Below are 16722 nucleotides of genomic sequence, written 5' to 3'. Positions count from 1 at the left end.
TAACTGGGGCTAGTCTCCAGGTTTCTTGTTTTATCTAGTGTTAAATGGAGATTGATGGTACTTCTCCCTTTCACTATCCCTACTGACCTGTACTGGGGAGCAGAATAGATCAGGCTGCTTTGAAATCTCTGGAGGAAAAAGAATAGTGATAGTCCTGGTTTAGCAGTGCATAATTTAGCCAACGAAAGAACCACTCTTTCTTGCGAGGTCAGACTATTTTCTTCCTTTCAGAAACAAGTCAGGGTTGCCTGGGCCAAAATACGTGTTCCTTTTGACCACACATTGGCAGGACAGGTATGTCTAGTTTTCTTCTAAATCATGGGTCTAGATTTTTTTCCAGCTAAGAAATCTTAAACCAAAAGAATTGCAAGGTCCTGTTCTTGACACTTGGTCTTTTTAGAAATTCAAACAACTTTGAATGAACAGTGTTCTTGAAGTCTCATTGCCTTGTTGGTTCACAGGCTCTGAGCCTACAGATGAAAATGTAGCACAGTGGCAGAAGGATGTGTGTGTTTCTATGTGTGTAAATTCAACCTTTGGTACATTGAGATTATTTTACTAATGCCCCCTTTATAAAGTTCCCTAGGGTTTCCTGATGCCTAACAACCTTGTTGATTAGAAAGGTATGGAGAGTATGGGTCAGGGATCTGAGTAGTTTAAGATACTGCACCTATGGATATGTGTATCTGATATGGGTTATGGGGTAAGGAGAAGGACTTGCCTTTGGTATTTTCCTAGTTCTTTTGTTTTCTGTCCTACCTATAAACTCCCATTCTCCCTGTCCTTCTTATTGCCTAAGCATCCCGAGTTTTAAGGCAGGCTACTTGGGTTCTTTCTTCCTGGAACAAAATGAATCTTCTGATGTAAGTGATAGAAAAGTGTTAATGACTTTTTGTTTTACCTCTCCTGGGAGTATTTATGCTGTAAAGACATTATCTAGGCTGAGGACAGTAGTCCTCCTTCCTAAAGAAAAGGAGATATTTGGGAATAAGAAGATCTTTCTGACATGAATAGACATTTTTTCAAAGAAGACATACAGATGGCCAACAGACACATGAAAAGATACTCAGTATCACTAATCATCAAGAAAATGCGAAGTAAAACCACAGTGAGCTATCACTTCACACCTGTATGCAAGGCTAAAATAAAAAAGACAAGAGGGAGCACCTGGCTGGGACAGGCAGTAGAGCATGTGACTCTTAATCTCAGGGTTGTGAGTTCAAGCCCCATGCTGGGCATGGAGCCTATTTTTAAAAATAAATAAATGAATAAATAAAATAGACAAGAAATAACAAGTACTGTCAAGGATATGGAGAAAAAGGAATCCATATACACTGTTGATGAGAATATAAATTGGTGCAGCCACTATGGAAAACTGCATGGAGCTTCCTGAAAAAAATTAAAAATAGAAATATCATATGACCCAGTAATTCCACTTCTGGGTATTTCTTTGCCCAAAGAAAACAAAAACACTAATTCAAAAAGATCTATGCACCCTTGTGTTCATTGCAGCATATTAAGCAACCTAAGTATCCATAGATAGACAAGTGGATAAAGAAGTTGCGTATATATCAGCTGTGATATGCAATATCACATACACACATATACACAATACATGCATACACATACAGTGGAATATTAGCCATAAAAAAGAATGAAATGTTGCCATTTTGTGACACATGGATTAACCTAGAGGGTATTATGCTAAGTGAATTAAGTCAGAGAAAGACAAATACTGTATGATTTCAGTTATATGTGGAATGTGAAAAACAAAACAAAGCAGAAACAGACTCACAAATACAGAGAACAAACGGGTGTTTGCCAGAGAGGAAGTGGGGGTGGGGTGGGCAAAATAGGTAAAGGGGATTAAGAGGTATAGACTTCCAGCTATAAAATAAGTCACAGGATATAAGGTACAGCATAGGGAATATAGTTAATAATATTACAATAACATTGTATGGTTTCAGATGGTGAGCATTGAGCATTTCAGAATGTATGTAAGTGTTGAATTACTATGCTGTACACCTGAAACTAGTGTAATATTGTATGTCAACCATACTTCAATTTAAAAATAAATAAATTGGGGGAAAAGATCTTTCTGGCTTAAATTACACTATATGGGTATGATTTTCAAAAGTTGTCATATGAAAGTACAATTGAAATTCCTCCCAATAGCTCTAATCTCCTTGTCTATAAAAGTTTTTGCAGAGCTGCTGTGATTTAGTTAGATTAGCCAGTTTAAATTTCACTTCCTATTTCCATCTTGTGAAATTATTTATTTATTTGTTTGTTTGTTTATTTATTTATTTTTGAGAGAGAGCACAAGCTGGGGAGGGGCCAAGAGAGAGAGACAGACAGACAGAGAGTACCTGAAAGCAGTCTCCAGGCTCTGAGCTGTCAGTGCACAGCCCTGTACAGGCCTCGAATCCACAAACTGTGAGATCATGACCTGAGCCAAAGTCAGATGCCCAACCAATTGAGCCACCCAGGTGCCCCCATCTTGTGGAAATATTTAAAAGATGGACCAAAACAAGGAGGAAAAAGTGAAGCAGCAGAGACCCAGATAATAGGTCTCTGAATGATTAAAATCTGATACTATTATATTTTAAAATGTTGCCACTTTTTTTTAACGTTTATTTATTTATTTATTTTTAATTTTTTTTTTTTAATGTTTATTTTTGAGAGAAAGAGACAGAGAGAGACAGAGCTGGGGAGGAACAGAGAGAGAGGGAGACACAGAATCCTAAACAGGCTCCAGGCTCTGAGCTGTCAGCAAAGAGCCCGACGCGGGGCTCGAACTCACAAACCGTGAGATCATGACCTGAGCTGAAGCCGGACACTCAACCTACTGAGCCACCCAGGTGCCCCATTATTTATTTATTTTGAGAGAGAGGGATAGCGAGCAGGGGAGAGATAGAGAGGAAGACAGAGAATCTCAAGCAGGCTCTGCATGGCCAGTGTGAGCCCAAATGCGGGGTTCGAACTCACACAGTGAGCTCAAACTCACAAACAGATCATGACCTGAGCGGAAATCAGGAGTTGGATGCATAACTGACTGAGCCATCCAGGTGTCTAAAATGTTGCCACTTTATATAAAACATGTGTATGCCACTTGGAAAGTTGAAGTTAGGTGCCTTAGATTTGTTTAGCAGTAACTTTGGTCGGTGATAGATCCGAAACATTCTACATACCCAATTAATGTCTCTTTTCTCCTTTGAGTTGCTAGTTAACTAATGAAGAGTTCATGTTTTCTTAATATAATAAGAATTAGTGGGAGTTGTCAGGCTGTCCTCACAAAAGTCCTTTGAAATGCCTGAATGACAACCCCAGAAAACCCAGTGTTTATTGTCTGGTGATGGTTAATGCTTTTATGATACACTAGTAATACTCTGTCCTCTTCTAGGAGATTATGGGAATATGGATAAGCACTTCCTCTTAGGAACTGCTCTGCCTCTGAAAGCACCTGGTATGTCCTGAGGCACTGCTCTATTCATTTATTAGAGTGAATTATTTTAGTTCTTGGAGACCCTGTCTTAGTCCCACATAGCTCTTAGCACATATGGACACCTATTGAGTTTGGCATGAGTCATTTTCATTTAGAGCCTCCATCATTAAGTTGCAGTCTAAATTTCATCTTTTTTCATCCCCAGTAGGATGATTCACTTTGTGATTTGCAGGACATTTTTTTTTCCTTTTTGAAAATTGCGTTAGCAGGCTCTTTACACAGTAGCTGTAGAACTTGTTAGCTATTGTATTTGAAATGAGGATTTCCTCATGATAAAAATGGCCTGAGTAGGGACCATTGTATGTAATATATATTGCTAAAGATTTTTGTTTAAAAAAAAATTATAGGGGCTCCTGTGTGGCTCAGTCAATAAAGTGGCCAACTCTTGATCTCCGTTCAGATCTTGATCTCAGGGTCGTAAGTTCAAGCCCCACATTGGGCTTCGCACTGGGCATGAAGCCTGCTTAAAAAAAAAGAAAAGGAAAGGAAAGGAAGAGAAAATAAATAAAAGATTATAAGTCACAAGTTTAAAAAAAAAGATGATAAATCACAAGTTTTCTTTTTTGAAGTATTTTCTTTAAGCTACAGCATAAACTATCCATTGTTTTAGATATAGAGTATAAGAGCAGGTTGTAGCAATGAGCCCATGTTTCTGAAATCAAGACCCTTGATGCAAATTCTTTTTTTTTTTTAATGCTTTTTTATTTTGAGAGAGAGAGAGAGAGCTGGGAATGGACAGAGAGAGAGGGAGAGAGAGAATCCCAAGTGGGCTCCACGTTGTCAACATAGAGCCTGATATGGAGCTCAGACTCACAAACTGTGAGATCATGACCTGAGCCAAAATCAAGAGTCGGATGCTTAACCAACTGAGCCACCCAGGCGCCCAAGACCCTTGATATAAATTCTGAATGAAATCTGATCTTCCGTGGTTGTTGTTGCTATTGTTGTTGTCCTTCTTTTTTAATACCAAAGTGACACTATACCATTTTTCAATACAAATGATAATAGAAAAAAAATAAATATTGGTTTTGGATAATTACCACTTGGAGGGCAGCCTTCCTACCAATTTAGGCATGATGAAAATCCTTGCTCTGCTAATCTTTGGAGTTTGTGTTCAGTGCTATGTACTTTGGCAGTCTAAAGAGACTCGTCTTTGTATTTATACTGAAAGCAATGAGTGAGGCCAGAAAGTAAAGTAGGAAATGAAGGAACAATACCACACATAGAAAATACTGGAAATATCAGAGGAGAAGGAGTTGGGGTTTAGGGAGTAAATACCCTGCCCTCTTCTCTCTTGCTAGAACCCAGCTGTAAGAACAAAGGAGTGACACAGTCTTAGAGAACAGCCACATAGGACATGGAACAAGGTAGAGAAGGGTGGAGAGTGAGTAAGAAAGGACAAGTGAAAAATAACCACAGTTTTCAGGGAACTATAAAATTTTAATTTTGGATAAATGGTTCCTTAAGAAGAAAGTTGAAAGATCCTTTGCTACAAAAAAGCTCTGTCATGGTCTCCTGAAAGAATTGGAAACAGTATCATTATAATTCTAAAAAAGCCACATGAAGTATGGGTATCTTAATTATTATATAATTGCTATTCTAGAAGCCATTGCAAATTTTGACCTTTGGTGCATGTTCTCTTTCTCTGTCAAGTTGAAGACACACAGTGACAGAGCTGCAGGTCAGAGGTTAATTTAAGCTTCTAAAAGGATAGCCTATATAGAGGGATAGGCTTTATGGCTAACGTTTATGCTCAGCCATGATTCCCTTTGTGTTAATAAATGTAACCAAAAGAAAAGTTTGGGGACTAAGCCTCAAGATATCTGGCCAGCTGTGTTTGGCCTTCCTGAATCAGTCTTGGTGAGCAGATAACTTTTTCCCACTCTCACCCTCTGTCCTCTAACTTTAGCACTTTGTAAAGAAACCACAGTGTGCAGAACTTGCCAAAGTCATGTTATAATACTAAATCTGACTAATCAAGCGGGGATAAAGTTTTGTGGGAATTTTGCATGGAAAATAATAATAATAATATAGAAAATAAGATACAGGACTTCTATTTTATTTTATGTTGAATTTATTCTAAATGGTTCCACCTAAGTGTTTAGTAAATTATAGTTCTTTTTATTTTCTTAAAATTTTTTTAATGTTTATTTATTTTTGCGAGAGAGAGTGTGTGAGAGGAGGAGGGTTAGAGAGAGGGAGACACAGAATATGAAGCAGGCTCCAGGCTCTGAGCTGTCAACACAGACCTCGATTTGGAGCTTGAACTCTGAAACTGTGAGATCATGACCTAAGCTGAAGTTGGACACTTAACCGACTGAGCCACCCAGGTGCCTCTATTTTTTATTTTAGCATTTATCACTGTTGTATTGTTGTGCCAAAGAATTTCTCAGGGTATGCTTATGGGCCTAGATATTGAAGTCATTTTTTTCTTTTTCAAATTTTTATTTAAATTCTAGTTAGTTAACATATAGTGTAATATTGGTTTCAGCAGTAGAATTTAGTAATTCATCACTTACATATAGTAACACCCAATGTTCATCATCACAAGTGCTGTTCTTTTTTTTTTTAAGCAATTTTCTCCTTATTTTTATTTATTGATTTTTTTTAAATGTTTATTTTTGTCGGGGGAGAGGCAGAGAAGGAGGGAGGTGGAAGATCTGAAGCAGGCTCTTTGCTGACAGCGGAGTGCCTGATTTGGAGCTTGAACTCACAAACCGTGAGATCATGGCCTGAGTTGAAGTTGGATGCTCAATTGACTGAGCACCCAGGTGCCCCAAGTGCCCTCCTTAATACCCATCACCCATTTAGCCCATCCCCCACCTGCTTCCCTCCATCAACCCTCAGTTTGTTCTCTATCATTAAGGGTCTCTTATTGTTTAGGGCACCTGGGTGGCTCAGTCAGTTAAGCATCTGACTCTTGATTTCAGATCAGGTGTTTGTGAGTTCCAGTTTCGGATCTGTAGTTTGTGAGTTCCAGCCCTGCATCCAGCTCTGCACTGACAATGTGGAACCTGCTTGGGATTCTCTCTCTCCCTCTCTCTGCCCCTCCCCTGCTCTCTTTCTCTCTCTCTCAAAATAAATAAATAAACTTTAAAAAAAGAGTCTCTTATAGTTTGTTTCCGTCTCTCTTTTTTTCCCCTTACCATATGTTCATCTGTTTTGTTTCTTAAATTCTACATATGAGTGAAATCGTAAGGTATTTGTCTTTCTGTGACTGACTTATTTCATTTAGCATAATACACTCTAGTTCTATCCACATCATTGCAAATGGCAAGATGTAATTCTTTTTGATCACTGAGTAACATTCCATTGTGTGTATATGTGTATATATATACCACATCCACATCTTCTTTATCCATCCTTCAGTCGTTGGGTATTTGAGCTCTTTCCATAGTTTGGCTATTATTGATAGATATTGAAATTACTTAAATAGACATTATACACGAAGAAGTTTTAGTGTGTAGATGGAGAAAACCAAACACTTGCTTAATGACAGCCTTTAATTATTATATTAACTAATAATCAGTTATACTCTCTGACCCTGCTAGGAAATGAGTTTAAGCTAAAGCGTTAAAGATCTAGGCTTGGCAAGTAAGAGTTTCCTGAAGAGTATTAGAGTTATTGCCTGGGAAAGGACTTTCTTGGGAACTGGTAAGATGTCTTTCTCCAGAGTCATTAAAGGCAGCTTGGGGGCGCCTGGGTGGCTCAGTCAGTTAAGCGTCCGACTTCGGCTCAGGTCACGATCTCGCGGTCCGTGAGTTCGAGCCCCGCGTCGGGCTCTGTGCTGACTGCTCAGAGCCTGGAGCCCGTTTCAGATTCTGTGTCTCTCTCTCTCTCTGACCCTTCCCCGTTCATGCTCTGTCTCTCTCTGTCTCAAAAAAATAAATAAATAAATGTTAAAAAAAAAAAAAAAAGGCAGCTTGGGTTTTTCTGTTGGGTTTTTCTGTTTAGAGATGGTGGCCTCTTAGATCTCTTAGGATTTTATAACTTTTTAGCTTCTGCACTTGGAGAGAATATTTGAATATTTTGCCTTTGCTTTCTTTTCTAATTTGGTACAGTTATTTAAACACTTGTGGTGTTTAATATACTGCTATACTCCCCATGATCACAGACTATGTATTCTTTTTTTTTTTAAATTAATTTATTTATTTTGAGAGAGAGAGAGTATGAGTAGGGAAGGGGGAGAGAGAGAGGGAGAGAAAATCCCAAGCAGGCTCTGCATCACCAGCACAGAGCCCATTGCGGGGCTCAAACTCACAAACCGTGAGATCATGACCTGAGCTGAAACCAAGAGTCAGACACTTAGCTGAATGAGCCATCCAAGTGCCCCTAGACTACATATTCTTAATAATGATGTGCTTGCTTATTCATCTGCTAACTGCTTTCTGATTCCACCACATGCTGTATCTACACTCTACTGAAACACAGCAGGTTCTAACTCTTGACTCAGATACTTAAATATAGGAGTTTAGTCTTACCATCTCTCATTATTATAACCAGTTGGGCCCAGGTCAGGGTGGATGACCTTGAAAAAAAAATCAGGGGCACCTGGGTGACTCAGTCAGTTGAGCCACCGACTCTTGATTTAGGCCTGGGTTGTGATCCTAGGGTCATGGGATTGAGCTCCGAGTCGGGCTCCGTGCTGAGCATGGAGCCTGCTTAAGATTCTCTCTCCCTCCCTCTCTCTCCCCTCCCCCTTCCTTGCTTGTGCATACTTTCTCTCTAAAATTAAAAAAAATCAGATGTTTCAAATTGTCCTTATACTTTCTGTCTCTGGCTTGATACGCATCATTTGCATTACAGATATCTACAGATATATCTGCATATACAGATATCTTCAAGTGCATTAGATGTATTTTCTGTAGGGTACCCCCAGCCAAATGCAAAATTTGAACAAAGCCCCTTAAGCCCCAGTTTAAAAGCCCTTGAATACCTGATAAAATATTTTGATAGCATAACTAGATGAAGCTAAGCCTTGATAATAGTTTCAGATAAACTGTGTCTTCAAGAGTCATAAATGGTTATATGTGTCTTTCTAACATGTTAATGTGTATTGTTTCAAGCGGGGAGAGGGGAAGATTGGGAGTGGTTGGAAAATTTAACTTTGGACTCTGTTTATCTAGCCTGCTAGATTCTGTAGTATTTGATTATCCTTAAAAATAAACAGCTTCACTGATGTTTAGATGTCTGTCATAGATAATTTGAGTACTGAAATCTACAACAAATTAATGACCCCTCATCAAAAAAGATCCTGGCTTTTATTAATGAACTCTGTTCAAGTATTCCTATCTCTGTGATCAAAGTCCTTGATAATTTCTTCCCATATAAATTGAAAACCAGGTGAATTTATTATAGTAAATGACTTTCAATGAGGTTAAAACATGGGTGCATCATCTTCTGCCAATTTCCTGAATATATATGTTAGACTGGTAAATATTACTTTCTAGACTATTATTTCAAAGGCCGAATGTTCAAAAATGTTTTAAAGGCACGCTAAAGATCTCGGTAAAACTGAATGAAGAATAAAGGCTTTCAAATCTGAGACCGGTTCTTAATTTAGCTAACTGGATTGTCTAATTTGCCATAAATTTGCTCTTCTTTCCAAAAGGAGATGACCCTTCCTGCAGCTCCTCAACACAAAGAGCATCTTTCTTTTCTCTAAATTGGTTTTTGCTTTCCACTAAATGAAAACCTGGCAGTGTCTTTTTTCTTTCTTTTTTAATTTTAAACCTGACGGTTTCTAAGTTCATGTACTATTCCCCTCTACTATCCAAATACGTATTTGAGGAAAAGGTTCCCTGTAGTCAGGGAAAGCCTTTCCTCCCTTTGGAAACTTTTCATCTGAGAGACCCTTTCTTTCCCTCTATACTTGTTTCTCCTGGGGGAATAAACAACACAGCAGCCTAGCAACAGCACAGGGACTTTCCCAAAATCAGCTCCTGAAAGTTCTTCTGGCTATTGACAGAGTAACTTGCTCCTACTGAAAAGGCTTGTTGCTCTTCCTCTTACCTTCCACTTTGGGGATAGAGACGGGAAATACCATGTATTTAGAGAGGAAAATGTAAAGAAAAGAGCATTGATCTGGTTGGTGGCTCTTCCATCAACAGAGGGACAATAGACATGTCATTTACCATGCGGAGGGCCTCAATTTCATTATCTAAAAAACAAAGTAGTTGAATTATATGATCTCTGAGAATTCATACTGCTTTAAAATATATGATTATTGTTCTGAGACATCTGGGTGGCCTAGTTGGTTGAGCACCTGACTCTTGATTTAGGTTCAGATCATGATCCCAGGGTCGTGGGATCAAGCCCCATTTTGGGATTCTCTCTCTCTCTCTCCAAAATTAAAACAAAACAAAACAAAACATGATTATTGTTCATAAGGATCTTAAAGATAATCACTCTTGGATACATATAATTTGCCGCTGTTGCTTGAGATAATTTGTTCAAAGTATTCACTGTACATGAAATTTCTGTCACCACACTTCAGAGGCCTTTTTCTTTGATATCTACCTAATCTAGGTTGATTGACTGGTCCTAACAGTGTGTGCCGGGAATGTGTTTGATGGAAATCTTGGAGAGTTGGCTTGCAGCAAGTGGAAAGGCCTCAGAAATGTTTAAGGCTGTTTCAAGACCTGGTTATCTTCAAAGGATCTGGTTGATATTTCCCAAGCAACTTGGTCACAACTTGTCATAATTGCTAGTATAACCACTAAATCCAAAGTAGCTCAATTATCAGGCTAACACAGAGCCAATCCAGACCTTCCTTCTATTGTTATACTACTGGGTGCTATGGAGACAGTATGGACTTTGGAGTCAGCCAGAGCTAAGAGTTCACAGTCCGACTCTGCCCTTCTCTGATTCTGTGATACAGCTTAACCACTGTGTGCCTCAGTGTCCTCATTTATAAGTACTTAAGTACTTACCTTAAAAATTGTTATGGGATCCGGGCGCTCAGGGTGGCTCAGGCGGTTAAACATGACTTCGGCTCAGGTCATGATCGTGCAGTTAGTGAGTTTGAGCCCTGTGTTGGGCTTTGTACTGACAGCTCAGAGCGTGGAGCCTGCCACAGATCTGTGTCTCCCTCTCTCTCTTCCCCTCCCCCCCCCCTTGCACTCTGTCTCTCTCAAAAATAAATAAACATTAAAAAAAAATTGTTATGGGATGGAACGTGATGACTGAAGAGCTTCTCACATGCCTCCTAATGAGAACACCTAACATTTGTATATCTCTTTACCATTTATGAAACACCTAATAGAAGTAGTTTTATTTAGGGAACTAAATATGTGGATTTGATTTGCTGGATAATATATCATTTAGGTATTGAGACCTGAGTCAGGCTTGCTAGGTAGGGGGCCCTGGGCCTTTGGAACTGGGTCAGCCCAGATCCAGAGCCTTGGCTATCTTGAGGGTCTTTTATAAAACATCCTTTTGTGTTTTCCAGGAATCTGAATTTCTGTGTTTGGAATTTGATGAAGTCAAGGTCAATCAAGTCCTAAAGAAGCTGTCAGAGGTAGAAGAAAGTATCAGCACACTGATGCAGCCAGCCTAGCTGAAGATGGAGTTGTTGAAGCAAAGGTGTTCATGATCCCTCCCCAGTGAGCTGGGGTGTTTTGTTGTTGTTTTGTCGTTGTTTTTTAAAATCTTATTACCCCATTAGTATTAAATCCTCAAATTCAAATCTTGCCTGTCTCTGCTTGCTGGGGTTTCTTTCCTTCCCTCTTTCATTCACTCTTACAGCTGTACTGTGTGCAGAGGTTCTTATACTTCAGCATGCACAGGTGTTTATAACAGCATTTATTTATTTATTTTTAGGATTTTAATTTTAAGTAATCTCTACACCCACCGTGGGGCTTGAACTCACAACCCTGAGATCAAGAGTCACATACCCCACTGACTGAGCCAGGCAGGCGCCCCATCATAAAAGCATTTTAAAAAGGAGGCTTCCAGGACCATATCCCTAGACTTGAAATCAGTAGAGAATAAGTGGAGTCATCTTTAGAAACCCTTGCTGTGGTAGTTTGTTCCTAGGGTAGGATTTTAGGAATTTATACATAATAAATCAGGTAAGAGTTAGAAAAAGGGGAAGAGGGGCGCCTGGGTGGCTCAGTCGGTTAAGCGGCTGACTTCGGCTCAGGTCATGATCTCTCGGTCCGTGAGTTCCAGCCCCGCATCGGGCTCTGTGCTGACCGCTCAGAGCCTGGAGCCTGTTTCGGATTCTGTGTCTCCCTCTCTCTGGCCCTCGCCCGTTCATGCTCTGTCTCTCTCTGTCTCAAAAGTAAATAAACGTTAAAAAAAAAAAAAAGAAAAAGGGGAAGAGAACATTTTCCTCATGCAAATACAAGGCTGATCATAAGCCATGTGTCTTGAGCTAAGACTTAGAGGAGCCTGCCTACCCTAGAAAAGGTTTACTGACCCTAGTAAAACCTGTGATGCTCCTGGAACTGATACCGGCATTTGGATTAGTTCTCCCCAAATCTGGGAGGTCTGTTTTGATCTGAGCTACTTGGGCTTTTCTGGAACCTAGAACTAAATGGTCCTTGTCACAAAGGGACTCCCTTCACTTACCTCAAGTGAAGATTGTAAGAAGGGAAGAATATCTGCTGAGCTGATGTAAGGTCTTTTATATCAGAAGATTTTACTTGGGTCATCAAATAAAACCTCTTCAAGAAAATTTCAAAAACAAAAATTTCTTCAAGAAAACTAGTGTAGGGGTGCCTGCCTGGCTCAGTCAGGAGAGCATGTGACTCTTGATCTCAGGGTTGTGGGTATAGAGATTACTTTAAAAATAAATAAAAATTTAAAAAATAAGAATAAATAAATAATAAAAAAGAAAACTAGTATAAAAATTAGATCCTTGTAGAGAAGTTATACCAAACACCAAGAATATTCTAAAAGAAGGAACCTGTCAACCAGTGTATTGAGGCCCTTGTTTAACAGGTTTTATCAAATCTGATACTGATAACATTTAGAAAGCTCAGTCAGTTGGCTTTGAGATGTACTGTGTTCAAAAAAATGTAGTTCCCCTTGGTCAGTGGTTACAGCATATGTCAGTTCTAATGAGTTTATTGTTTATTCTAGGGCAGGAGTAAGTTCGCTTCTGTTAAACATTTTCTCTCTCCTAAATCAGTTTGCAGACATTTTAGGAGCCCTTCCAACACCTGAGCTGAAAATATTGGCTTCCTCTCTGATTAAAACTATCCCAGCAGTTAGCAAACAATGACCAGAGGTTTTAAATGTAGCTCCTGTAGATGCTTGAGAAAACATCTTGAAACAGTATGGTAAATAGATTCAGAGAAGGTGTGCGGTTTGGCCAAAGAATTATTAAAACTTGCTTTCTGTTTCCAGGGCTACTGTCATGTGATCTAGGAGAATTTAGATATAATGTCTCCTGATATAAAATGGAAGAAAAGAGCATCCCATCATATAATGGGATTCCAGATGTCACTGGCAGGAAGAACTGTAGCTGCTGCATTAGTATTGACTCACATATCCAATGGAAGTCTGTGAAAGCCTACAAGCACAGTTCTTGGGCACACAGGGAGAGGAAATTGCTGTTATGGTTTGAAGCTCTGTTTAGGTCATCTTATGAAATTAATAGCCACAAAAGTGGACATGAGCTTTTTATTACACCCCTAAATCCTAGGTCATTAGAAAATTTGTTAATGTATATTGAGTTTTTCATAATAATAATAGTAGTAGTAGTAGTAAAAGAAATTGGTTGCTAAAGGTGGTCCCCATATTCAACTAAACACTTTGGAATACAAGTGTTTTAAGCAGGGTGTGTTTGTGTGTGTTATATTTACTGGTGATACTTAAATACCTGATTACCAAAGGAATACATGTCTATTATAGTCTATTGTGAGAACACATAACACGCCTTGGACAGTTAGATGACCTATCAGCCTAACCTACAGAGATAAAAGAAAAGAAGGCTGGTACTAGGAAAAGAGTTGCCTTTCCTTGAATAAATTCCTGGAAGTGGAACACATGTTTTTTAAGACTTTCATGAGCATTACCTAATTGTTCTACAGAAAGGTTATATCAGTTTGTATTACCTTTAAGAAAGTATGAAGGTAAATCACTCTCTTTGTTGCCTAATTGGATATTATGTTTTTGTTTTTTTTTTAATTTGGGGGCACTAACTCGTTTTTGTAAAATTTTGAAAGGGACACTTAACTTAAACCAGGACATCTCCCTGGGAGTAGTGCAAGAATGGAGAAAGGACCAGGGAAGGAGGAAACTGACATACGAGTCCCAGCAGATGCCACTAGATTTCCTACTTCTGTAATCCTAGGTTAAAATCACTTTGAGTTCAAGAAATGTGGGGCAAAATAAATATAGTCCTTATCCTGAATTAGGCTTTATAGAAGTTGTCCCTGCTTGAGCAATAAACACTCTAACTTCAGTCTGTTTAGAAACAGTCCAGGCAAGCCAAAAGTTGCTTTTAAAATGGAGTAAGAAAGAAACTTCAGACTTCAGTAGTTCCATGTTGATAGCAACGAAAGATTTGGCTTTAATCTCAGGCCTGGGTTTTCTTGGAAGCTCTGGTTTCTGTTGGCTTCATCAGTGAAGGTTTGAATTTCACCATTATATCCTCCCTTTCCTTTATTTAACCTCTCTTCCCCTGGTATTATTTTTCTTTAGTCCCCATTATTTATTTCACTCATCCTGTCCACCTTCTTCCCCTCTGGCAACTACTGGTTTGTTCTCTGTATTCAAGAATCTATTTTTTTTTTTTTGTCTTTTTTCCTTGTTTGTTCATTTGTTTTATTAAATTCTGCATGTGAGTGAAATTATTTGGTATTTTGTTTGTCTGTCTGACTTACTTCACTTAGCACAATACTGTCTAGGTCCATCCATATTGCTGCAAACATCAAGACTTCATTCTTTTTTATGGTTGAGTAATATTCGTGTGTGTGTGTGTGTGTGTGTGTGTGTGTGTGTGTGTGTGTGTGTACACCACATCTTCTTTATCCATTCATCTATGGATGGGCACTCGGGTTTCTTCCATACCTTGGCTATTGTAAATAATGCTGCAGTAAACTTAAGGGTGCATATATCTTTTTGAATTAGTATTTCATTTTCTTTGGGTAAATATTTAGTAGTGAATTACTGGATCATATGGTAATTCTGTTTTTAATTTTTTGAGGAAACTCCATACTGGCTTTTCCATAGTGGCTACACCAGTTCGCATTCTTACCAAAAGTGCACAAGGTTTCCCTCTTCTCCATACTCTTGCCAACATTTGTTATTTCTTGTCTTTTTGATTTTAGCCTTTCAGACATGTGTGATGTGATATCTCATTGTAGTTTCGATTTGCATTTCCCTGATGACTAATGATGCTTAGCACCTTTTCATGTGTCTGCTGACCAATTGTATATCTGTTTTGGAAAAATGTCTTTTCGGTTCTCTGCCCATTTTGATTGGATTATTTGGTGGTTTGTTTTTTTGTTTTTTTTTTTTTGTCTTTAATCATGATCCAAAAAGAACAATAGCATTTTTTTAAAATCTTTTTTTTTTTTAATGTTTATTTATTTTTGAGACAGAGAGAGACAGAGCATGAACGGGGGAGGGTCAGAGAGAGGGAGACACAGACTCTGAAACAGGCTCCAGGCTCTGAGCTGTCAGCACAGAGCCCGACACGGGGCTCGAACTCACGGACCGCGAGATCATGACCTGAGCCGAAGTCGGCCGCCCAACCGACTGAGCCACCCAGGCGCCCCGAGAACAATAGCATTTTAAACTTCATTTAATTTTATCTCTCTCAAATATAAGAAGGTGGTGAGAAGCAAAGGATGACATTGAGGATCTGAAATCTTAAATAGCTGACGTGGTGTCAAGCCAGTAGTTACTGAAATTCTTTTTTCAGACCTGAGTGAAAATTTGGAAAACAATATAAATAAACATTTGAGGAAATTAAATGTTAAACAGATGTTAGAAAATAATGTTTTCAGAAGTGCACAATAAATATCTAGACCGGTGAAGGGGCAAGGAGAAAGAAGGAAGCCTTCTAGAGTCAGCTCAAAAATAATGGATATTTTCCTAGAAGAACAGGGTACTAGAAGTGATGGGTCTCATAGGACAATTGCTACCTTATAATTTTAGCTGCACAACTTTGCAGCCAAAGTTTTCAGTATTTTATATGGCGATTTAGCTAGCAGAAGGAAAAACTCAAATAGAACATAATTAGTGTGCACTTACCTCTAGTTGCAAAGTATACAGTTTTTTACTTCAGAATTTGAGAAGTAGCATTTTTATCTAAATGCAATCAGTTCTCCCCTATGTGGGGATGGCCATGATTGTCATATCATCATGACTGAATGTAACACTGAAGTAACCTTTGTTATAGAGGAACTTGCCTGGACCTGCTTCCTGTCAGATAAATGGTGCCAACTGATATCTTGCAAGTTCAGTACAAATATCAGAATAAAATAATGAACCTGTACATGATCACAGAGCAAAATATGAGTATTTATATCATTTACTCACCAAGAACTATGATTAGGGTTTTTGTTTCTCTTTTACCTACTCTTGGCTAGTTTGTCTTTTTCTTTCTTTCTTTCTTTCTTTCTTTCTTTCTTTCTTTCTTTCTTTCTTTCTTTCTTTCTTTCTTTCTTTCTTTTCTTTTCTTTTCTTTTCTTTTCTTTCTTTCTTTCTTTCTTTCTTTCTTCCTTTCTTCCTTCTTTCTTTCTTTCTTTCTTTCTTTCTTTCTTTCTTTCTTTCTTTCTTTCTTCCTTTCCTTTCCTTTCCTTTCCTTTCCTTTCCTTTCCTTTCCTTTCCTTTCCTTTCCTTTCCTTTCCTTTCCTTTCCTTTCCTTTCCTTTCCTTTCCTTTCTTTCCTTTCTTTTTTTAAGTAGTCTTCATGCTCAATGTAGGGCTTGAAACCATGACCCTGAGATTGAGAGTTGCATGCTCTACTGACCAAACCAGCCAGGTGCCCCTTGGGTAGTTTTCTGTTTCAAGTACTGTTTATTCATTGGAGGCAGAAAGAGGAGAAATGGAAGGGGGAGGGGTGTAGGGGGGTTTGAAATGGATTACACAAATGCAATTAGAGATTAAACTATTAGCTTAAAAGAAATTTAGGCTGAAAAATGAAATAGTTAAAATCCTTAATACTGGTTTTATATTAAAGAAATAAAAATAAATTTGGGGATTTTATGATTCATAAATTATGGCTATTTTTAGAATCAATGTTAAGATTTAGCACTG

The 16722-nt window shown here is 38.5% G+C and overlaps 2 protein-coding genes across 3 annotated transcripts in view; both read left to right on the top strand.

Annotated features, from left to right (window-relative positions):
* Positions 1-11196, top strand: part of COMMD1 (copper metabolism domain containing 1) — a 190010-nt gene extending 178814 nt beyond the window's left edge. For both annotated transcript variants that reach the window (XM_058683980.1, XM_058683981.1), the window contains exon 3: positions 10956-11196. In XM_058683980.1, the coding sequence (XP_058539963.1) occupies positions 10956-11063 (108 nt within the window). In that variant the 3' untranslated portion in view covers positions 11064-11196. The remainder of the gene's footprint in view (positions 1-10955) is intronic.
* B3GNT2 (UDP-GlcNAc:betaGal beta-1,3-N-acetylglucosaminyltransferase 2) overlaps positions 1-16722 on the top strand; it is a 201526-nt gene that overhangs the window by 96039 nt on the left and 88765 nt on the right. The gene's annotated exons all lie outside the window — the stretch shown is intronic.

Source organism: Neofelis nebulosa, chromosome 9 (assembly GCF_028018385.1).
Source record: "Neofelis nebulosa isolate mNeoNeb1 chromosome 9, mNeoNeb1.pri, whole genome shotgun sequence".
In the NCBI taxonomy this organism is placed as follows: domain Eukaryota; kingdom Metazoa; phylum Chordata; class Mammalia; order Carnivora; family Felidae; genus Neofelis; species Neofelis nebulosa.
This window is presented reverse-complemented; position numbering and strand designations above follow the sequence as displayed.